Source organism: Lepus europaeus, chromosome 6, assembly GCF_033115175.1.
Source record: "Lepus europaeus isolate LE1 chromosome 6, mLepTim1.pri, whole genome shotgun sequence".
In the NCBI taxonomy this organism is placed as follows: Eukaryota; Metazoa; Chordata; class Mammalia; order Lagomorpha; family Leporidae; genus Lepus; species Lepus europaeus.
In genome coordinates, this window is record NC_084832.1 from 87,315,323 (window position 1) to 87,339,767 (window position 24,445).

The 24,445-nt window shown below is 49.0% G+C and overlaps 1 protein-coding gene across 1 annotated transcript in view; it reads right to left on the minus strand.

Moving 5' to 3' along the window:
• Positions 1-604: 604 nt before the first annotated feature.
• Positions 605-24,445, minus strand: part of CRYL1 (crystallin lambda 1) — a 117,243-nt gene continuing 93,402 nt past the window's right edge. The window contains exons 6-8 of the mRNA XM_062195405.1: positions 9,861-9,966; positions 1,472-1,578; positions 605-1,143 (exon numbers count right to left, since the gene is read on the minus strand). Of these exons, the coding sequence (XP_062051389.1) occupies positions 1,030-1,143; positions 1,472-1,578; positions 9,861-9,966 (327 nt within the window). The 3' untranslated portion in view covers positions 605-1,029. The remainder of the gene's footprint in view (positions 1,144-1,471; positions 1,579-9,860; positions 9,967-24,445) is intronic.

Consider the following 24,445-nt stretch of genomic DNA (forward strand, 5'->3'; position numbering starts at 1 on the left):
AGGGGCCGTCACTGTGTATCAGGCTGAGTCGCTACCTATGATGCCGGCATCCTCTGCTTCCAATCCAGCTCCCTGCTAATGTGCCTTGGGAAGAGCAGGAGATGGCCCAAGTGCTTGAGCCCCAGTACCCATGTGGAAGGCCTGGTGGAAGCTCCTGGCTTCAGCCTGGTCCAGCCCTGGTCATTGTAGCCATCTGGTGAGTGAACCAAAGGATGAAAGATCTTTCTCTCCTTGTCTCTCCTTTTTCTCTGTCACTCTACCTTTTCTTTTTTATTTTTTAGAGATTTATTTATTTACTTGAAAGTCAGAGTTACACAGATAGAGAAGAGGCAGAGAGAGAGAGGTCTTCCATCCACTGGTTCACTCCCCAGTTGGTCGCAACACTGGAGCCGGGCCAGACCAAAGCCAGGAGCCAGGAGCTTCTTCCAGGTCTCCCACGTGGGTGCAGGGGCCCAAGGATTTGGGCCATATTCTACTGCCTTCCCAGGCCATAGCAGAGAGCTGGACCGGAAGTGGAACAGCTTTACACACTACATCACAGTGCCAGCCCCTGCCTTTTCAATAGAGAAAATAAACCCTTAAAAAAAAAATCAGAAGAGACATCTTTAAAGCATGAAAAACTTTTATTCAGAATAAGCATTAGTGAAATGAAGGTGGATGACTAATAAATGTGGTGGGGCCACAGAGCACTCAGAAAGAGATAGAATAACTGCAAAAATATCCTGCTGCAGAGTAAAATGAAATGAAACTCTATGCCGTACCATGGGCTGTGAGATGCAGTCATATGTAATCACACCAGAAAGAAAATCTTCAAACCATTCGCCCATGTGGCAGAAAATCCAGACTCAAAACCCAAGTGCTACTGTGATACCCAGCCCAAGGTGACTGCAAGACACCCTCCACCACCCTCCAGTGTGAGCCATGCAGGCACCCTCGGGCTTCCACGGTTGTGGAGACATCAGACTAAGTGCTGGTCATTTTCCCAGGCAGGGCTTCCACTGGCAGGAGGGTGAGAGCACCCCGAGACATTCACTGGGGCTGCATCTGCCTTTTCAGCTTGGCCAGTCTCTTGAGGCACTCGTCCCTCCACTCCCTCCTGGCAGCCAAGTGCTCCGGGTCTGCGGGCACCTTCTTGCACATGGCCTGGAGCAGATTCAGGAGCAAAAGAGAAGCACACAGAGGAATCAATCAGGGCTGTGAGTCGTGTTCCTGTCTATGCCAACTGCCCACCACCCGCTTCCAAAGACCAGAGCCGTCAAGGAGGGGAGCCCTTCAATGAACACAAGCTTTCCCAATCTTTAGAGACTTCCGTTCCTAGACACGCGTCTAGGTCACATTGTTTGAAGGTCTCCTGGTGATGAAGACCCAACCGTGGACAAAGTGAGGGAAAAAGAACCATAGAGACCGGGCGCCAGGGTCCCAGGGACGCCTAACGCCCCCGCGGCAGGGATGAGGGAGGGAGTGTGCACACCTGGTTAACCTTCTCCACCGTGGCGCCGGAAAACTCAGGAATGGACCCGAAAGACTTCAGGACCCGTTTCATGCCTTCACTGTATCTGTCGCAGTAGCTTAGCATACCTGAAATGTACAAAAACAAGAAACCACAACATCAGCAAGGACACTGAGAACTTTCAAACTAAGTGTGCTGGCCCAGAGGCTTCTACCCTGGAGCTCAGATTTGTGACATTCTCTTTCTGCTGCTGATAAAGGACCTGGAGGGGGTGGGCGGGGGACAGAGGGGGGAGGCAAAGGAGGACCCTCCTGCAGCTCAACACACAGGAAATCCTAACTTCGCCAACAGCATCTCCTTCAACAACTGGCTTGGATGTTTTTCTAAGAACCAAAGTACCCGTCACTCATGTTACTCTTCTAGGAATTCCAGGTGCTGCTTTCCCCGGGTGTTTACAGGGTGGCAGGTCCCTAAACAGAGGTTGCTAAAGCTCTGGACAGGTGGGCTGGAATCCAGACACACCCTGCGCCCTGATGCAGGCATCCCCAAGGAAGCCCATGGTAGAGCAACACATGAAAAGGAGACTCAGCCTTTAGGGAGAGCAAAGCAGACACACAACCCCCTACACGCAGCCTGGGGCCATGTGGGGTTGAAGCAAAGAGCAGGAGACACAAAGCACAGAGGAACGCACACACGCCCAGCCCCGCGCCTGCCCCGGCCCGCCCGCCCGGCTCTGCAGACCCTGGCTCTGGCCCATTTCCAGCATTTCTGGAAACCAGCAGAATAGCTCAGCAGTGGGTCATTTGGGTTAAAAAGATAACAAAGGGAAAAGTAAAACTGCAGACTCTGCTAAAAACCCCAGAGCTTGGCTCTTCCCTCTACCCCACAAAAACTGTGTGTGGTCAGTTTAAAATAAAAATGATCAGTGCTGCTCATTAAAAAAAAAAAAAAAAAAAAAGCACAATAAATTACTCCATCCGGGCTTAGTTTTCCTTGACCTACATGGACACGGAACCCTGCATGCACCAGGCTTTAGCTCTGCCCCACTTTCCTTCTCTCCAAAAAAGGGCAAGTTTCTGGAAGGATAAAAAGTTCAAGTGCACCAACTTTTCTGATGTTAGCACCTGCAATTAAGCAGCAGACAAAAGTTTTAAAAGAAGGGGTTTCATGTTGTGTCACATGTGAACTTGACAACTCAGAATTCTAGAAGGTTCCTTAAATGTGCCAGCGCTGTTCGGTCATCCCAGATGGCTTGGCACTGCTAGAGAATGGAAAGCAACCTGTGCACTTCCCTCCTTCCAACAAAGAAGTGCTTACCTCACCTCTGTCTTCTCAGGGCACCTCAACACGTTGGTGGAAAGGAGCGGAATTAAAGGATAAGTTTATTGTGATGCCAACAAAACCACCCCTGAAATTCACAGGTAATGTGTACTATGCAAAAACTGCATGGATTCCAAAAAATGTCTTGCAACAAAATAAACTTGTAGCCCTTTGAGTTTTTTGAAGTACCCTCATATTTACTCAAACTAAAGGTGATAACATCGAGACAGAGTTTATCCTGCTGGAGGGGCAGAGACACAGGGTAAGTTGGAAATAAGCTGGAAAGACGCTGACCCTGGGGAAGCCAGGGAGAGTCACGTGGCTGCACACTGACCCCTGCAGTGAACATGGAGCTGCCCTAGGATCACCTCAGCCGCCAACTCCATCTCCCTCTCCCATGGGGGCAGCAATGCCACAGGACTCAACCCTGGCACCACAGTTCACCTCTGGACCTTCACATCCTCTGGACAAGTGTGCATGCTTTACAGTCCCTGTGCAGGCATGCATCTCCCAGGGGTTTTCTAGAACTTTCTTCTCCTACTGTCTTCTGTAGAATTTGTAAAGTTTTTTTTTTTTTTTTGATGATGATTTATTTATTTGAAAGGCAGAGTGAAGAGAGACAGAGAGAGAGAGACAGAGAGAGAGAGAGAGAGAGATATCTTCCATCTGCTGGTTCACTTTGCAAATGGCTGTAGTGGTCTGGGCTGGGCCAGGCTGAAGCCAGGAGGGAGGAAATCCATCCTGGTCTCGCACATGGATGGCAGGGGCCCCAGCGCTTGGGCCATCTTCACTGTGTTCCCAGACACATTAGCAGAGCTAGATTGGAAGCGGAGCAGCCAGGGCTCAAACCCATGCTCCCAATATGTGATGCTGACAAAGCAGGTGGCAGCTTAACTTGCTGTGCCACAAACCAGCCCCAGAATTTGTAAAGTTCTAAAGGGATATTGATTTCTTCAAAATACGATAAAATATGGTCAAACTCTTCACAGTGCAATTCATCATTTCCCCACCTTTGTCAGGAAACCAATCAAAACCGCAGGCTTCCCCAATCTGAGAGCCCTGCTGTGACACACCTCCAGGGCTCTCTGGGCACAGAGCCTCCCGCGCATGGCAAGGCGGAGACATGTACAGCGCATGCTCAGAACAGGATGTGCGCGGCCTCGCGTCGCCACCACAGCCAGCGCCTGCCAAGGCTCCCTGGGTGCTCCCAACACAAGGGGCACACGGTGACGTGGACTCACACTTGCACCAGGCTTCGTCATTTCTAAGGATCTCTCAGTGTGCGTCTGTTACTGCCATGTGCAACATTTCCCTTTCACTTAGGGATAAAAGGGGGATTTTACTCTTTTCAGTAGTAATTTTGGCTTCTCTGTATAATGAGATTTAGTGGTTCTTACTCTAAAATACCAATTTAATCAGAACACATCTCCCTTGCAGCCCACTAGTCCATTCCTGCCCCAGATTCCCATCCCGGTTAGCCTCCCTCTGTGTTCTTCCTTCTGGGTCTCCATACCCTCTGTTCCCTCGAGCTCTGTTCTTCCAAAATCTCTTAGACAGCTTAGCTTTGTAGAAGACTCTGAGTCCAGGCCAGTGCTGTGATGTAGCCGGTAAAGCCACCACCTACAGTGCTGGCATCCCATATGGGCACCAGTTCAAATCCTGGCTGCTCCTCTTCTGATCCAGCTCTCTGCTATGGCCTGGGAAAGCAGTGGAAGATGGCCCAAGTCCTTGGGCCCCTGCACCCACATAGGGGACCTGGAGGAAGCTCCTGGCTTTGGATGGGTGGAGTTCCAGCTGTTGCAGCCATTGGGGAATGAATCAGCAGATGGAAGACCTCTCTCTCTCTGTGGCTTTCAAATAATAAATAAATCTTAAAAGAAAAGAAGGCTCTGAGCCCAATTTTGTAAAAGATGCTAATACAGAAAAAGAAAACAACAACATAAATTAAGCTTATCTTGCTGCCTTCCTCCTTGGGATCACTCAGCTGGGAGCCCCCAGGGAAGGCTGGGGTTATCTTGACCAGACAGCAACCCCAGTGCACAGGCACGGAGCCTTCTTCCCGGCCTATGGAGCCGGCATGGGAGGTAGCTTCAGCCCCACCCAGGGACAGCCCGCGGGGCGTTCCCTTTCCTAGGGCCAGAGATGCTATAACAGTTCTACAGCAAAACTGTCCCAGAGTGTGCTGTTTGCCCACATCTCCCCCTTGCACTTGGGAGTCTTTGGGGAGGGCATAAAGCAGAAGCCGGAAAACCCAGAAGAATAGTAAATTAAACAAACAAGACGAAAGTCTGAATAAATACAGTGTCGCGACGATGGGTGAAGTCTGCGGCAGCCAGCCAGCGAGGGGGCTTCCGTTGGGCTCAGTGCTCAAGCCACCCCTACAAGGGGGCGGATGTTGTTACCCCCATTCTACATATGGGGAAACCACGGAGGCACAGACCTTACGTACTTGCCCAAGGTCATACAGCTGGGGGGGGTGGGCCAGGCTGTGGACTTGGCCAATTGGCTTAAAGGGCCAGAATGCTACCATCCTGTGAGCTTCCCCTCATGCATGTAGTTTTTGAAAAGGAGGCAGAAGGCAAAGTCAGCATGCTGGCCTTCTGTTTCTCAGCTCTGTTTTACTGGATTAAGAACAAATCCTAAAATATTTGCACTAGTTCTAGATAAACGGTGGCTTTAACCAGAGAGGCTGGCTTTATGGAAATAATACCAGAAAACAAGAAAAATTCTCCCAGCTCCAATCTTGATACAGTCTAGGGAACACTGTAGAATAACCAATACTTCCACTGGCTCCCAGCCAGATCTTACGGCTGTCTCCCTCTGCTCTTCGGAACGCTCTGAAGTTGAACGCTACATCCGTCCCCCATGATCCTATTAAGCCAATTAAGTTTTCTTATCACATCTGCTTTGTTTGAAAAATTGTTGTGGGCCTCCTTCCTGTCTGCCACCTTATTTGGTCCCTGAGTTTCTGGTTTCGTTGGCTTCTGTTCTTGTGTGTTTGAGAGTCAAAGCCATTCTCAGTTTTCGCCCTATCACCTTCTCACGATAGCTCAATTATCGTATTTTTCTCAGGAAAGAAAAAGCAGCGAGACATGGTGATGATCAGGCAGTGTTGTCTCTGCACAATTTAGATACTTAAATAAGGTCACCACTTTTGAGGTTCTGGGTAAGAAAAGATAAAATAAAAAAATGTTGGCTAGTTTTTAAATTTGAGAGGCCCAGAGAAAGAGACAGACAAGAGCTTCTGTGTGCTGGTTCATTCTCCAAATGCTTGCAACGGCCAGGGCCAGAGCTGGGAGCCAGGAATCCAACCTCCCATGTGCATGGCAGGAACCCATCACAACTGCTTCCCAGGGTGCACACATCGGCATGGAGCTGGAGTCAGCAGTTGGAGCCAGGCATCGAACCCAGGTCCTCCAACATGGGGAATGGGTGTCTTAACCAGCAGCGTAACCACTGGCTAAATGCATGCCTCTGAGGCTGTATTTTAATGACACTTCAGAACTCTTCACTGGTCTGAGTAAATCCTCCTTTACGTGTCCTTCCTGTGTTCACGGGGTCTCCTCCCACAAAACTAACATCCTGGTGCTAGCAGAGGGCCCCTCCTGCCCGCAGTTCCTCTTAGCACAGTGCAAGTCAGTTAGCAGACTGAACGTGCATGGCACACAGAGCCAAGCCACTCACGAAACCCCAGTGCATCTGCTGGCTGTGACCATGTCCAGCAAAACCGCCTTGAATGATGCCTTGGAAAGGTCACTTCATTCATCAGTGAGGTGAAAACGGACTGCGGCGTCACCAGAGCATCGTGGAATTCAAGAACTGAAGCCAAACAGACTCCGAGAGGCCACCTACTCCGACGCCCACATCAGGCAGGCAGGCAGGCAGTCAGCCACCCTGCCTCTGCCCACCCACTCACTGGACATCAGCTCTGATTACTACAAAGTTCCTCATGTCATGTGTTGAGCCCGAACCTGTCTGCCTGCCATTTCTAGTCTTTCAGTCTGGTTCTGCCCCGACAAAAGACATGAATCACTCTCTCTCTCTCACACACACACACACACACACAACCATAGTCACTTCTCAATATCCTTTGTGAAATGTAGACTGTGGCACTGCAGACAATACTCCCTTTCTCTTTCTAGATCATGGCAGGGGCTGGGGCTGTGACATGGCAGGCAAAACCGCCGCCTTCAATGCCCACATTCCATGTGAGCAATGGTTCATGTCCCGGCTGCTCCACTTCCAATCCTGCTCCTGGCTAATGTGCTTGGGAAAAGCAGAAGATGGCCCAAGTGCTTGGACACCTGTTACCCTTGTGGGAGACCTGGAAGAAGCTCCCGGATCCTGGCTTTGGTCTGGCACAGCACCAGCCATTGTGGCCATCTAGGGAGTGAGCCAGCAGATGAAAGATCTCTCACTGTTTTTCCCTCTCTCTCCATAAATCTGACTTTCAAGTAAATAATTTTTTTTTAAAAAAAAAAGCTCATGGCAAACACATATTATAAAAAACTATAGGGTGGGGCTGGCACTGTGTTGTACTGGGTAAAGCCACCGCGTACAGTGCTAGAATCCCTTATGGAGCCGGTTCAAGCCCCAGCTGCTCCACTTTCGATCCAGCTATCTGCTATGGCCTGGAAAAGCAGTGGAAAATGGCCCATGTCCTTGGGCCTCTGTACCCGCCTGGGAGACCTAAAAGAAGCTCCTGGCTTCACATCAGCCCAGCTCTGGCCATTGCAGTCATTTGGGGAGTGAACTGGCAGATGGAAGACCTCTCTCCCCTACTCTCTCTCTTTCCCCCTCTCCCCCTCTCCACCTCTCCTCCTCTCCCTTTCTCCCCCTCATCTCTCTCTGCCTCTCTCTCTCTCTCTCTCTGCCTCTCTTACTTTAACTCTGACTTTCAAATAAATAAATAACTTTTTAAAACAAAACTACGGGGGTCAGAACTGTGGCACAGCGGGTTAATGCCCCAGCCTGCAGCACCGGCATCCCATATGGGCACTGGTTTGAGTCCCGGCTGCTCCACTTCCAATCCAGCTCCCTGCTGATGTGCCTGGGAAAGCAACTGAGGATGGCCCAAGTCCTTGGGCTCCTGCACCTACATAGGAGACCCAAAAGAAGCTCTTAGCTCTTGGCTTCAGATCAGCCCAGCTCCAGCCATTGTGGCCACTTGGGGAGTGAACCAGCAGCTGGAAGACCTCTCTCTCTTTCTGTCCCTACCTCTCTTATACGTAGCTTCTTAAATTTATTTAATTATCAAATTAAATAGATTTTGCTGGCTGATGCCTCTTTTTGGATCATCTGCAATCTGGCTGGTGGAGTTCTATTCTTGGAAGCGTCTCATCCTTGTCGAGCTATCTTTCCTTGACAGCTGCCAGATCACAGCTCATTCTGACTTTTGCAGTCAGCTCCCAGGACAAGGGTGTGTCGATGAGGCCCTGCAGCAGCTCCCGTGCAGGTGAGGCGCCTGCTCACCATTCCCTGGCCTCTGGGAGGGGAACTGAGGGTCCAGAAAAGCACACACAGAAGTTACTCCTGTTTAGGCAGGAGATGGACCCGGCACAGGTTCCTGGGTTAGGTCTGCACTCCCAGCTCTACGTTCCCGTTTGCCTTTGCAAATAATTTCATCATCATTTCTCTTCCTATAGGCTGGATGCCACACAGCAAGGTCTCAAACTGTCACTGCCTCTCCCTGTGCCACAGAGCTTGCAGTTCATGGATTCCATGTGCATTGATGGCAGTCCCACCTTATCCATGGTTCTGCATTCCGTGGTTCAGTTACTTGCAGTCCATCCTGCTCCAAGATTCAAATGGCAAATTATAGGTATAACTAATTTTTATTACAGTATGCTGCTATAATTATTTCATCATTGTTGTTTTAAATTTCTTACGGCACCTAATTTATAAATTAAACTTTACCATAAATATTGATGAGAATACTGCAAGATGTCTGTGGAAAAATGTATATTTTTTTAAAGATTTTATCTATTTGAGAGGTAGAGCTACAGACAGTGAGAGGGAGAGAGAGAGAGAAAGGTCTTCCCTCTGTTGGTTCACTCCCCAAATGGCTATAATGGCCGGAGCTGCACTGATCTGAAGCCAGGAGCCAGGAGCCTCCTCCCGGTCACCCATGTAGGTGCAGGGGCCCAAAGACCTGGGCCAACCCCCACTGCTCTCCCAGGCCATAGCAGAGAGTTGTACTGGAAGAGGAGCAGCCGGGACCAGAACCGGTGCCCACATAGGATACTGGCACCACAGGCAGAGGATTAACCCACTGCGTCACGGCACCAGCCCTGGAAAAATGTATTTCAATAAAGATTGGGGGCCAGCATTACGGCATAGTAGGAAAAGCTACTGCTGTGATGTGGGCATCTATATGGGCACCAACTTGTGTCCCAGCTGCTCCACTTGTGACTCAGCTCCCTGTTAATGACCTGGGAAAAGCAGTGGCAGATGGCCAAGTGCTTGGGCTCCTGCAGCCACGTGGGAGACCCAGATGAAGCTCCTGGCTTCTGGCTCTGGCCTGGCTCATCCCTGACCATTGTGGCCATTTGCAGACTGAACCAACAGATGAAAGACCTCTCTCTCTCTGTCTCTCCCTCTCTCTCTGTAACTCTTTCAGGTAAATAAAAATAAATCCTTTTAAAATAAAATAAAAATTTGTTTTTGCACAAAAAAATCTTGAAGTCCATGCTTATGAGGGGTCTTCAAAAACTTCATGGGGAAATGTGCATTAGGAAAGAAATATGCAGGCAGTCCAAGGTTTTATTGTGCCAGAATAGCTTATCTTTTAATTTCATTCTCCCATGAACTTTCCGAAGTACTTTCACACGTGTAGGAAAAGACATAGCACACCTAGGATTCTGTACTATCCATGGTTCCGGGGATCCACTGGGGGTCTTGGAATGGATCCCCCACAAATAAGGGGGAACTGCTGTAACTCTTAGCACAGAGAGCTCCATACCCCAGCCCACGTCTGAATTACCAGGACTGGCCATCGTCTCCTACAGATGCTAGAAGAAAAGGCAAAATCTAACAAAACCCGCAGAAACACCGCACAGCGCGGATGTCCCGTCCTAGTGCTGATGCCCACCTTCGGCATTGAGGTGCATGGTCTCCAGGGGTCCGATGAACGCGTATCGCATGCCCAGGCCATCCGACATGACGAGGTCCAGGTCGCTGGGGGACACGATTCCTTCCTACACAAAGAGAACAGGGCAGACACATGAGTACTCTGCAAAAGTGGTTTCCTAACTTCCTAGCTTCTTTAGGAAGTTAGAGTCTTCAGAGTCCCAACATGCTCTCCAGAACACTAGCACAGTATTTTGATCGAATTGTGCACGACAAAACATCCATATCTAAGCAGGTCCTGAGAAGAGATAGTTCTGTGAAATGGTCAAACACCGATTCACACTTCCCACGCCTGCCAGTACCCCTTGCCTGGGACCCAATTCCCTTCCACCCTCCTGTGCCCACCACCTCTTGCCTCCCCATCTCTACCCAACGACCCATAGGCCACCTGCAGCTTGGAAGGCAGGAGGGGACCAGTGGCAAGGGGAGTGGGGGTGGTGGGCAAGAAGAGCCACCTGGATCTTTGCCCAGGATCTGCAGGAAGGAGTGGGAATTACCAGCAAGGGCTCTCTCCAGGCTCTCCCGGCCGGCTGGCAAGTCTGGCCTTGCACGGCTTTTAATGAGTACGTGACAAATGACATTCTTTGATGAAATGTAGCCTGGGACCACGGGCCAACATAAGCCAAGGCAGGGCCCGTGGATGGAAACTGCGGAGCAGGGGCAGGTGGCTCTGTGCACAGACTCCTTGTCAAGGCAGCCATCTGTGCTCCTTGGCTGGTTCTTCAAACAGCCGCTGTCCCACACAGCTCTGGGAAAGAGGCAGGTTTCTGGCAATGAGACGTCAGTGAGAGGTGGCAACTCACTGTCAAGCTCGCCCATTCGGAGGGCATTTTCAGCTTGGGGTTCTGACCCTCAGGAGAGGAGACAGGAGGGCAGCCGTCGCTGGTGAGACCGTTGGCCCTGCTGTGCAACCTGCTGCCCTAGCTCTCCTCTCCTGAGCCCCAGCTTTGTGGATGGTGCTGTGGGGACCGAGGCAGGCCTCGCTGGGGCATCAAAGCCAGCGCCCCCAACAGCAGCGGTGGTGTCCCCAGACCCCACTGCATGGCTCCAAGTAACCAGCTGAGATCAGCACCCACCAGACGGGGCTTCCGCACCCTGTGCTCTCAGCACGTCTTTTACCTTCCCCTGAAAAGGCCACCTGGTGTCTTACTGTGGAGAAAAACCCTAAGGGAGAGCTCTGAGGTGTCACCATGGCCCGTGGCCCAGAGAGATGCCCTCTGCCCTCCAGGTAGCCCCAGGAGGCTGTCCTGGACCAATGGGACTTCAAATTGCAACACCGAAGGCAGCCAAAGAGGTCACCCTCCAAATTGAGGGAGAAGAGGAGTCCGTAACCCTCAACCCCCACCCCTCCACAACACCTCAGCTGCTGAGGAGCCACCTCCTAGTCCATCCAGAGAGAACCCTGTGAGGAAGGGGGTGTCAGAGGGAGGAGCCAAGAACAAGTTGAAGGCAGAGCCCTGCCCCGGGTGAGGGGCTAGTGTGGCCTGTCTGGGCAGCTGGGCGTTGAGGAACCACTCTCCATTTAGTTTTGTGTGTGTGCGAGACATAATTGCGAGCACCCCCCCACCCCTGACAGTAATTACAGAGAAGCCCTGGAACCACCACACCCAGCCTCCTCCCTCCTTCCTGGAGGTAAACATCCCGACATGTCATCACCTCCTCTCTCTTTCATGGACGGGCCATTCACGTTCACGGTCCTCAGCAGCCGGAGCTGCTGCTTGCCCATCACTTGTCTTCTCGTCCCAGGAGCCACGTGGTACATGAGTGTCTCGACACTATGTTCTCTGTGACACCCCTCTGCTGCGTGTGGCTGTGGCTGGGCTGTTCTGGCAGAGGTATTAAAAGTTTATGTTTCCATCTGACTGTTCAAGAACAGATGTTTTTTTCTGGTGTGCGGCTCCTGCACGCTGGGAGATCTGTGAACTTCTCCAGGTGCTGTGGGAAGACAAGTGCTGGGGCTCTCAGCAAGCCATCTTCCCTCTTCTGCTGCCCTGCAAGGTGGCTGCACCGTGCTCACTCACCATGGGTGCAAGGGCGCCCAGCCCCCCAGCTCCCCAGCCCTGGGTGTGAGCACCAAGCACTCAGCGCTACTCTGCATGGTGTGAGGGCATCGCCTTGGGTTTCCTATTCTAAATCCTCCTATGACCTGTTCATTTGGACTGCTAAGGACAGCAAATTAATTTATTCCATTCACTCCAATGCCAACAAGCATCACCCCCTTCCTGTTCTAACAGCAAAGCTGTAAGGGAGGGAGGCATATCACAGAGGAACTAATCTACAGAGGCCCCCCAGGGAATGCTCAGAGCCATCAGGAAACCCACGTGGAAGCACAGGAGTTCCACCCATCCCCCTTAACCCCACGCCTCCTCTGAGGGCAGGGAGGGCTGCTCTAGTTCTCTCCAGGCGGCCTGATGGCCTTGGCTGCTCCTCTCTACACCCCCTGGGCTCTGGAATGCTGTACAAGGCAGCCAGGCGGGGGCCCTGCAGACTCTCCCTCATCCTGGGTTTCCAGATCAACATTCCCAACAGCCCCAAGTTTCCATCCTAGCATTCACACTGTGCAGGACGCAAACAGGGAAGCCATCCACACTTGCAATGCTATTTGACTTGGCCCTTTCCTTCTAAAATTGGGCTTAAGTATTTTTAGAGCTGATTTTTAAAAAGATTTCAAGACATCTAAAGCGGAGGTAGGCATTTGGAGCAGCAATTAAGAAGTCGCTTGCAGCACCCAAGACCCATTTAAGAGTCCCAGCTCCACTTCTGAAGCCAGCTCCTACTAAAGTGCACCAGGGGAGGCAGCAGGTCCCTGCCACCCACATGGGAGACCCAGATGGAGTTCCACACTCCTGGCTTTGCCCTGGCCTAGCCCCAGCTATTACACATATGTGGGGAGTAAAAAAGTAGATGGAAGCTCTTTCTTTCTCTCTCTCTGCTTGTCAACTGAAATGAAAATAAAAATTTTAAAAAGTGCAATGACTGACAATAAATGCTTTTCAAAAAATACCTAGAAGGTGACCACCATGAGAGTCTGATTCCCGAGCTCCGCCTATGCTAACCGCACCTGGGGATAGGCCGTCTTTCATTTCACCAGCCAAGGGACATGCTTGGACGCTTCTGCACTCTGCTTTCTGCCTGTTTGGACCTTCTCAGTGTGTTTCTCAAGGCTTGAGTTTCTGCCAGGAAGCTAAATCTAGAGAAAGAAAGTGGCCACGGTCACTCAGGAGAGGGGCTCTCGGTGCTGCAGGCAGACGTGTATTTCTCCCTGCTGCTGTGGCCACTGACCAACAGCTTTCATGCTCAGCAAACGGTGATGCGTAAGTTGCTTAATGTTGCTGTGGAGCCTCAATTCCACCCACAGCCTCCATCTCTGTGACCTCACATTAGCATGACAATTACAATAAGCAATTGTGCTGGAAGAACTAGCACTCTGTGGCAACAGGCCTGGTAAGTGATTCCTTGGAGAGAGAGGGTGTGTGACATGGCTCTGTGGAGACTGGAACCCTACTCCAGTCTGGTGTTTTTGTGGTTTAGCTAACACTTGTAGCCATCAGCATGTTCTCCACTTTGTGGTAAAATTCTCAAGTCACACATATTAAGAAAAACCCCAAGTGGCCAAAGCTTCCTAAAAAAAAAAAAAAAAAAAAAAAAAAAAAAAAAAAAAAAAAAAAAAAAGCATGCAAAGTAATGAATGCCAAGATCACTATTAATTCAAAACCCAGTTTCTGCACCATGCCCTGAAAACTTGCTGGGTTAGGAGAGCCCAGACAGAGTAAAAGGAATCGCATTCATTGGAAAACTTCCTGCCTCTGCTTTCTTCAGGTTAAATCTGAGACTTGGGGGCTCAGCCTGTGGTACAGCAGGTTAGGCAGGGTTAAGCAGCCACCTGCCTTCCCAGCATCATTTTCTTATCCACTCTGAGTATTTCCTTTGCATGTCCTAATGTCATTTTTTTGGAAATCATTTTTCTTCCTGCCAGCTTTCCTTGTCCAATTCTTTACTGACTCCTAGCTTTTGCTCTTCTTCCATTTGGCTTTGCTCTACATTTCCCCATATGGAAATGGTCCTGAGTTTTCAAGGTTTTCACATACAAATACTCATCCAGCTGAAACCACCCAGGAAAGTGGATGAAGTTCTAGTCTCTAAGTCCTCTCTGCTCTCCTCGATCCGAGTGGAGAAAGAGCAGAAAGGAAGGGCTTCCACTCAGGTCCATGTGACAGCGTGGGGTGCAACAGTGACAAAAGGAGGACGTGGTCATCCTCAGCTGTCAATTATTATTTTAACTGTCCATATTTACGGAGTACGGTGTAATCGCTCAGTGCACACACACAGCCTGTAAACACTTGGCACCTTCTCTGTGCAATAAGAAACTGCATCCGAAGCAGGAGCACAAAGGGCCTGACCCAACCACCACCACCCACGGCACCTGCCAGGGGGAGGGTGGGGCAGACGGGAGAGCTTAAGGAGGAGAAAATCAAGGACTGCTAGGTGCTGCCCCACCATTACTCACAGGCTTGTGGCCGGGTTTGTGAGCCCCAGGCCCCCTGACTATGCCTACCGGCTTTCCCGGAAGCGGAACACAGACATTCCTGCAGAATGAACTGGGCGGCTTTGCTAACCCTAGGAGAGTTGGCGGCACACGGCATTCACCTGATGCAACAGGACCTTGACTCAGACCCGAACACGCCCGTCCTGCCCAGAGCCTCCAGTCGGGACAGACAACGAAAGACTCCAGGTGGCCCCTGCCTCTCAGGCCAGTGGGAAGCAGCCCCGTACCTTGCAGGCAGTGGGTGGCCACTCCCAGCACCGAGTCTGTGAGGAGCCCCCAGATGGAGGCACTGAATACAAAGGGATTCTCTGAGGTATCAAGAAACCTGAAACTACTTAAAACAACTCCCAACAGAGGAAAAATGAGATTAAAAAATCAATTAAGGGGCCGGCACCATGGCATAGCAGGTAAAGTCAACACCTACAGCACTGGCATCCCATAGGGGCACTGGTTCGAGTCCCAGCTGCTCCACTTCCTATCCAGCTCTCTGCTAATGTGCATGAGAAAGCAGCAGAAGATGGCCCAGGTGCTTGGGCCCCTGCACCTGTGTGGGAAACCCAGAAGAAGCTCCTGATTCCTAGCTTCAGATTGGCCCAGCCCTGGCCATAGCAGCCATTTGGGGAGTGAGCCAGCAGATGGAAGACCTCTCTTTCTCTTTGTAACTCTCCCTTTCAAAAAAATACATAAATCTTTTTAAAAAAAAAAATCAATTAAATGAGTTCCCTTGAAGTCACAACAGGTGTGAAGTGTTCCTAACAGCCTGGGCATGAACAGAGAAAGGAGAAAGCAATTTGATGCGGGGAGGTATAAACATAGGAAGCATTTTTTCCTCTTTGAATTTTCTTTAAAATAAAAATTTTTAAATGGAAACAAACCAAAAGTGGAAGAGAAAGAGAAGATGCTGTACTATGAGGAATGTTCCAGAGCTTTCTAGGTCCCAGGTGTACTTTGTTGTAGTTTGCTGTGTGTACAACAGTACTTTCCCGGGGAAAAGCAACAGTATTACAGAGTCTAAGAGAAAGTGCAGGTCTTGACCATAGAATCAAGTGCAATCACCAAAAGGATCCATCCTTCTGTATGAATGTGAGCAAGTTTGCTCCCACTCAGTAGGGCTGCAATGCCTCAATTGAGGGGTCCTCTGGGAATAACGCTTCTTGTAAAGGGGTTTGAACAAAAGAGTGTAAGTCCCCACTCTACATAAAGGCAGCACAGAGGCCAGCACTGTGGCGCAGCAGGTAAAGTCTCCACCTGTGGTACTGTTATCCCATGTGGGCCCCAGTTCGTGTCCTAGCTGTTCCACTTCCAATCCAGTTCCCTGCTAATGGCCTGGGAAAAGCAGTGGAGGATGGCCCAAGTGCTCAGGCCCCTGGCTAGCTTCCCCCTAACCTATGTTCACCCCCTCAGTTCCCCCTTGTGTCACCTCCCAGAGGGCAAAGAAGCTTTCGAATTTACTTTGTAATTTAAGCACCCCAATAGAGAAGACTAGTTTCCCAGGCTAACACTGCAAGCTCAAGCCTCCAGGACACAGGCCCTGCTTATCCTTGTAGCAGGCAGGATAGGCCCAAGCGCAGCCATCAGTGACAACTGACCCACAGTAGGAAGTGTCCCTCCGGGCTGCTACTCCTCAAGGGGATCTGCTTCTAACTACACAGGCTCACGACTCCTAACAGGGAAACCTGATCGCGATTCGCATCCCTGTTTGGATGAGGGCGGCTGATGCTGAGCAAGTGAGCAGTTAAGTACAACAAGGGAGATGGAGTCAGGCCAGGAGAGCTTTCTCAATTCTCAATCCTGTGTTGCGGTTACATTCCTTTGTTTGGATATGCGCCTGAGTTTGAGTGACAAGTGAGTTCAATGGATCTTCTAATCCATTTGCACCCCTCTTTTGAGATACCCAGAGGTTTTCAGTGCCTTCAGCCAGGGCTGTAAATCACAGCTGTACAGCGGCTGTGTGAGGGCCTCCAACTCCCACAGCAGCGGCTACAGCTGCACACGTGTCTACCGGGAGCCTGAGTCAGACAGCGAGTGGGAGAAACGAGACAGGCAGCCAGGCAGGCAGGAGAGAACAGAGCCAGAGAAAAACACCTCTCAAAGCAGGTGCATCTCATTGAAATGAAGAGTCTATGCATGGAGGCCTAAATTAGTGTTTGATGTCCCACGAAGGGAGAAAAAACGCTGTCAATAAAATGAAGATGCACCCCCACCTGCAACATACAGGAGGGTGTCAGGGTGTGAAAACGAACCCAAGTGGAAGTTGCCTCTGAGCAGATGGAGCATGATACAGATCAAGACATCTGGAGACCCCAGCCTTCGGGGCCCAGGCCTTGGGAGTCGCAGGAGCCAGGGCTTCTCCCACTCTGATGTGCACGGGGCTTACTCAAGGGCAGATTCTGATTGGCAGCCCTGCAGCAGCACCTGAGAGACTCCATCTCCAGCAAGCCTGCAGGGGAGACCCACACTTGTACAGGTGAGATGTGTGCCCCCCAGGCTCAGGGCTAACAGACACAGAACACTGGATCCAGGGATCCTGAAGACCTCACTGCCAGGGTGTATCACGTGTCCTAACCCATGCCCACATCTCAGGCATTGGCCTAAGCCCTCTGCATTCACTCCCCATCGTGCCCTCATCAGATCCACTCTGACCCCTGCCCCATGAACATGCGCACTGGAGCAGGACTGCCTACCAGGCTGCGGCATGTGGACAAAGCACTTGGCTTTGGTGGCCACTGCTTGGCTTGTGGAGGTAAACATAACAATGTGCCTGTCGTCTTAAGGTCTCAATGTTCTCCTGTGCTAAGGCTCCCATCTCCTGTGGGATCCTCATGTAACTTACATTCACCAGAAACTCAGGAATAGACTGACGACGAGAGGCCTCCCCTGCCAACTCCATGGCCTGGTCTGTGAGATGCACTTCATGAACTGGAACCATTCTTCTGGACAGGTGGCATTGTGTCCGACATGAAGCTCAGGGACAAAGTTCCGGAATGCCAGAGAGTCCTGCCCACACGCCACACAAATCAGAGGACCAAAACTGCATTTCTACAGCTCGACGCCAAGGAGCCCGGAGACTGCCGCCCTAACAACGGCACCGCGGTGCGCTGGTTATTTTAAACTAAAGGCCCTTAGCATCAGCACATGTTGTAAGAGGCTTGACTCTGTCGTTCTCTTAGCTCCCCAAAGCCTGGACCCACCAAAAAGGAAACCAAGTGCCTTCGGTCCCCTCCCTGAGGTTTCATTCACTCAACTCACGTGGCGAGAGGAAGACAGCAATGCCACACCTGGATGGACTCTGGGCCCACTCAACTTCCAAAGAGAATCATTTTCAAAGTTGTGTTTAGTCTCCAGGCCTATCCGTGCCCCTTAATAACCCTTTACAACCCCTCAAGGACAGCCCACCCTCCTCCCACTCTTCCATCCCTCACCACAACAGGAACATGAGTGCCAGAACCTCATGGGGTTCCTGGGGGCTCACCTGCCTGTGATGCCCACTGTGCATGTGAATAAATAAATGTGTGTGTGTTTCCTCCTTTGATTCCATCATCAGGTTGCTTCAGTGAACCTGCCAGGGGCAGAAGGGATGCCTTCCCTCGGCCCTTACAGGGCCCTAAGAATAGAAACCCAGCGTCGAGATTACAGCGCCCAGAACGATGCATAAAACCCAAGGTAAGCAATTTCCAAAGCTCATCCGCAGTGCATGCTTGTGGGTCAGGAACCCGCTCATGGTCTCATGACTCACTCCTGGCACCACCGCCCAGCCTGCCCTGGTGGAGAGAACGTGTATAAGTGACAGCCTCAACTACCATCAGCCAAGAGTTCATCACCACAGTTCTCTTCATTATGCTAATGCCTCGAGACCCTGGGCTTGAAATCACATTCCCGCTCCTAGCAGCCCCACCTCCGGCAAGGGAAGTGAGTGCTACCCGACTGTGGCCAGATGTACCCATCTGGCATTTCCCAGTCTCCCAGGGCTGCTCTGCCCTACATCTCAAGCCAAATCTGAAGAGGAACAAAACGCAGTGAACATCTGCGAGACAGCACAACAGACCCTGGGCCCTTCCTTCCAGCGGGAACAACCATGGTGCCCATTCTGCTGCCAGAAGGCCTGGGACACACACAGGGGCTACTTGGGGACAGACAGCGAACAGGCAGCAGGACACTTTGACAAGATAAGAAAGTGCTTGTTATGCTAGGTACTGTCCCTTTCTGTCCTAGAAACAGTGCCAGCAGTGTAGCCCCAGGCCACCTTGAAAGCCCCCTCCTCGGCACCTGTCTTAGAATTTCTCTCTGATGCCAGACTGTAAGCATTAAAGCACGCCCTCCAGAGTTAGTGACTTAGATGGAAAACAGCAAAGTCAATGAAGCACAAAACTGAGGACACCACTACAGACCCCACAGCTGCTAAAGGGATAAGCGGAGCACTCCCAACAGCTTTCAACAACTGAGAAGAGATGGACAAATCCCTCAAAAGCCACAAGCCAAAACTTAGTCCAGACAAGAAAGACAATCCAAATGGTTCTATCACCAAATGGTTCTATAATCAAAGAAACTGAATTTAAAAGCACACCCCCCCTGAAAAAAAAGCTCTCCAGAACCAGACAATTTAAGAATACACCAAACATTTAAAAAGAATTAAGGAAAATCAACACAGTCTCTTCCAGAAAACATGAGGAAAACTTTACAACCTATTTTATGCAGCCAGTATTATCTTGATATCAAAATCAAACATAATAAAAAAAGAAACCCACAAATAAATTCTTCTATCAAGTTAGAAGCGAAAAATTCTTAAGGAAACATAAGCAACAGACTGGTGCTATGGTGTAACAGTTAAGCCACCATCTGCAACGCTGCCATCTCATATGAGTGCTGGTTTGGGAATCGGCTACACTAATTCTGATCCAGCTCCCTGCTAACGCATCTGGGAAAGCAGTGGAGGATGGTCCAAGAGCATGGACCCCTGCACCCATGTGGGAGACCCAGAAGCTCCTGGCTCCTGGCTGATCTGGCCCAGCTCTGGCCATTGGGACCATCTGGGGAGCGAATCAGCCCTCTTTCTCTAACTCTGCCTTTCAAATGAACAAAATAAAATATTTTTTTAAAAATAAGCACATCAGGGGCCAGCACTGTGGCACAATGGGTTAAAGCCCTGGCCTGAAGCACCAACATCCCATACGGGTGCCTGTTCTAGTCCCGACTGCTCCTCTTCCGATCCAGTCTCTGCTATGGCCTGGGAAGGCAGTGGAGGAGGGCCCAAATCCTTGGGCCCCTGCCCCCACATGGGAGACCAGGAAGAAGCTCCTGGCTCCTGGCTTTGGATCAACGCAGCTCCAGCCGCTGTGGCCATCTGGGGAGTGAACCAGCGGATGGAAGACCTCTCTTTCTGTCTCTACCTCTCTCTGTAACTCTTTCAAATAAATAAAATAAATATTTTTTTAAAATAAGCAAATCAAATCTTACAATGTGTAAGATTAAGATACCATGTGGAGATGTAAATTGGTACAAACATCTTGAAAAACATTATGGAAGTTCCTTAAAGCACTAAAAATAGATCTATTTCATGATCCAGCAATCCTACTTGAGGTCGGATCACTATTCACGAAAGGCAAGCTATGTTGGGGTCGGCACTGTGGTGAAGCATGCTGCCTGCAGTGCCAGCATCCCATATGAGTGCAGGTTCAAGTCCCAGCTGCTCCACTTCTGATCCAGCTCTCTGCTACAGCCTGGGAAAGCAGTGGAAGATGGCCCAAGTTCTTGGGCCCCTGCACCTATGTGGGAAACCCGGAGGAAGCTCCTGGCTTCTGGCTTTGGATCAGCGCAGCTCCAACTGTTGCAGCCATCTGCCTCTGCCTCTAACTCTGCCTTTCAAATAAATAAATAAATAAATCTTTAAAAAAAGACAAGCTATGGAGTCGACCTGTGTGTCTATCAATAGATAAATACATAAAGAAATCAGGTGTATATGAGGGCACCTCAAAGACTTTACAGGAAAAATTGTATTATTAAAAAAAAAACTGTGGAAAGTTTCAGCAAAATAAATTTGTCTTTTAATTCCACATCCCACAGATTCTTGGGACTACTCCTGTATACACAATGAATACCATCCTGCTTTTAAAAAGAGGGAAGGGACAGGTATTTGGTGCAGTCAGTTCCACTATCATTTGGAACACCTGCATCCCATATGGGAGTACTTGGGTTCAAGTCCCAGCTCCACTCCCAATTCCAGCACCCTGAAAGACAACAGAGGATGGCTCAAGTACTTGGTCCCTGCCACCCAAATAGGAGACCCAGAAGGAGTTCCATGCTTCTAGACTTGGCCTGTTTCAGCCCTGGCTGTTGTGGGCATCAGGATGAACGAATGGATAGGACATCAATCTCTCTCCCCCCATCCTCTCTCTCTGCCTTTCAAATAAACAAAGTACATTTTAAAAAGGAAAGCCTAAAATCCAAAACAGAGAGTAACAAATGCTAGTGGATAAAGGGGAACACTTTACACTGTTGTGGGAATGTACATTGGTGCAGCCCTGTGGAGAATGGTCTGAAGATGTCTTTAAAAACTAGAAATAGACTTGCTGTGAGATCCAGCAATCCCACTACTGGGTATATTTCCAAAAGACTTGAACACAATGTATCAGACACCTGCACCACCATGTTCATGGCAGCACTGTTCACAATAGCCAAAATTTGCAACCAATCACAGTGGCAGTCATCAGAGAAATGGATAAAGAAAAGGTGGTGTATATACACAATGGACTGAAAAAAGAATGAAATTCTGGCTTCGATCTTATTTAGACAAGGTCATAGTCAAAGTGGAAGTTCTCTCCTCCCTTCAGAGAAAGATACCCCCTTCTTTGATGGCCCGTTCTTTCTACTGGGATCTCACTCACAGAGATCTTTCATTTAGGTTTTTTTTTTTTTTTTTTTTTTTTTTTTTTGCCAGAGTGTCTTGGCTTTCCATGCCTAAAATACTCTCATGGGCTCTTCAGTCAGATCCGAGTGCCTTAAGGGCTGATTCTGAGGCCAGAGTGCTACTTAGGACATCTGCCATTCTATGAGTCTGCTGTGTATCCCACTTCCCATGTTGGATCGTTCTCTCCCTTTTTTATTCTATCAGATAGTATTCTCAGACACTAGTCTTGTTTGTGTGATCTCTTTGACTCTTAGACCTATCAGTGTGATCAATTGTGAATTTAAATTGATCACTTGGACTAGTGAGATGGCATTGGTGCATGCAATCTTGATGGGATTGTATTGGAATCCCCTGGCACATTTCTAACTCCACTATTTGGGGCAAGTCAATTGAGCATGTCCCAAATTGTACATCTCTAAATAAGATCGAAGCCAGCGAACTCAAGAGGCTTCCATAGCCTTGGAAACTCATGACTAGAGCCTAGGGAGATTTCTGATGCCATAAACAAGAGTGTCAAATTGTTAAGTCAACAATAGAGTCACTGTGTACTTACTCCTTATGTGGGATCTCTGTCCTTAATGTGTTGTCCAATGTGAATTAATGCTATAACTAGTACTGAAACAGTATTTTACACTTTATGTTCTGTGTGGGTGCAAACTGATGAAATCTTTACTTAATATATACTAAATCGATCTTCTGTATATAAAGATAATTGAAAATGAATCTTGATGTGAATGGAATGGGAGAGGGAGAGGGAGCGGGAGATGGGAGGGGTGCGGGTGGGAGGGAAGTTATGGGGGGGGGAAGCCATTGTAATCCATAAACTGTACTTTGAAAAATTATATTTACTAAATAAAAGTTAAAATAAAAGAATGAAATTCTACCATTTGCAACAAAATGGTTCCAAATGGAGGACATCGTGTTGAGTGAAATAAGCCAGACCCAGAAAGATAAATACTGCATGTTCTCCCTTATGAGAGCTAAAATTAAAATAATTGTCTGTGTGTATTATTGCTGCAAATATAATTTTGTAAAACTTTGTTTTATACCTCTGTCAAACTAATGGTTAAGATTGTTATACTACTATAATGATCTGTGATTACTTTAAAAATTATATAGGTATATATACATATATATGAATATATATGGGTGAATGGTCATTTTTCCATTTAATCACTATTTACAGCTAATGTCTATATTCCCACCAAACTAGTGTCTTTTTTTTTTACTTGTTAAACTGCTTATCTGGTGAGGTATTAAGGCTTTTTAATGTAAATTTAAAATATATTATCTCAAGAACTAAAAAAAGAAGGAAGAAGGGTGGGAGGGAAAAGGGGGAGGGAGTGAGGGCAGAAGGGAATATCATTATGTTCTTAGAATTGATTTACCTTGAATCTGTAAAAACTAATTACACATTAAAATTTTAAAAAAGCAAGAAGGAAAGCCTGTCATTTGCAACATGTATGAAACTGGAAGACATTGTGGAATGAAATAAGCCAGGTGCCAGAAGACAGATGCCATGTGTTCTCACTTACATGTGGAAGCTAAGACAGTCCACAAAAGTAGGGAACACAAGGACGGTCACCAGGTGCTGAGGGGCTGGGGACCAGACAGGAGGATGTTAGTCAGAGGGTATAAAGTTTCTGGTTGGCAGGAGGAAGAACTTTTCAAGCTCTATTGCACAGCATGGTAACTGCAGTTAATAATACTGTATTTGTATTGTACAGTTCAAAAACTGCTAAGAGTAGATTTAAATGTTCTCACTATTTAAAAAACTCTCAAGTATATGAGGTAATGGATATGTTAATTACCTTGATATGATCATTCCACAATATGTATGTGTGTGTGTGTATAATCACACTGTGCCCAATATATACAATTATTATCTACCAATTAAAAACAAAAATTTAATTAAGAGAAACAGGATGTAGGCATTTGGTCTAGCGATTAGGATGCCCATGTCCCAGACTGGATTGCCTGAGCTCAATTTCCACCTTCAGCTCCTGACTCCAGCTTCCTGTTAATGCAGACCCGGGGAGGCAGCAGTGATGGCTTCAGTAAGTTGGTCCCTGCTGAGACCTGGATGGAGTTCCTGGCTCCTGGATTTAGACCTGCCCAATCTGAGTTGCTATGGGCATTCTAGGGTGAACCATCTGTTGGAAGCTCTTTCTGACTCTTGAATAAATAATTTTTTAAAAAATATGCAGTGACACACCATGATCAAGTGGGCATTCTCCAGGTAGGCAAGGATGGTTTGACAAGTGACAACCAATCACTGTAATTCCCCAATCAACAGCAAGCGAGTCATACTGAAGCCTCCACTGCTCCATCCAAATGGCATCATCACACCTCCAAGCTTGGGAGGAAACCCAAGGCATCACTGTGGGCAGGCCAACTGCCCATCCTACAGTAGTTCCCAAACTGAGGTCAGACCCCTGGGAATCCACACGTGGGTTTGATTTGTGCCAAGCTGTTCACAACAGGGAAGCACACACAATCCTCCCTGCAGCTGACCCAGTGCTCTGGACAGAAGCACACGGGCTAACAGGCTAGGGGTCAGCACCCTGCCGCAGGTCACCCGGCACCTCTCCTGCCCCGAAAGCTCCCCAGCCCTTATCCATGACTGTGCCAAGCTCAGGTAGAGCAGAAAGTCTCCATCCAGTTCCACCTTGCTCTGTGATTCCAGAGACTAACCCAACAGAAGTCCTCACAGCAAAGTCACTGGGGGAGCAACCGCCCCATCTCAACGTCCATTCTGTTCTCGACAGTCCAGGCTCGAGTGTCAGGTACTTCTGGCCACACAAGGAGCCCAGCCCAGGCCTCACTTGTGAAAAGAACCCCCACAAGGCCTTTCTAAGATCTTCTGGACTTAAAATATGTGCAAGTCTTTAGTGTCAAATTTCCCCAATTCATCTCCTCTTGATACGGAAGTTTAAAGTTTTGGGGTGAAACTTGGAACACCCCACTAAGTTCAGATGTTGAAACACCCTGAGATGTATACTCAAGTTCTGCCGGCTATGAAGCTGTGAGTCAGAGGTGCATCATTAACCCTCACGGGCCCATGGTCTGGGCATGTCTGCAGATCTGCAGTGGGCGA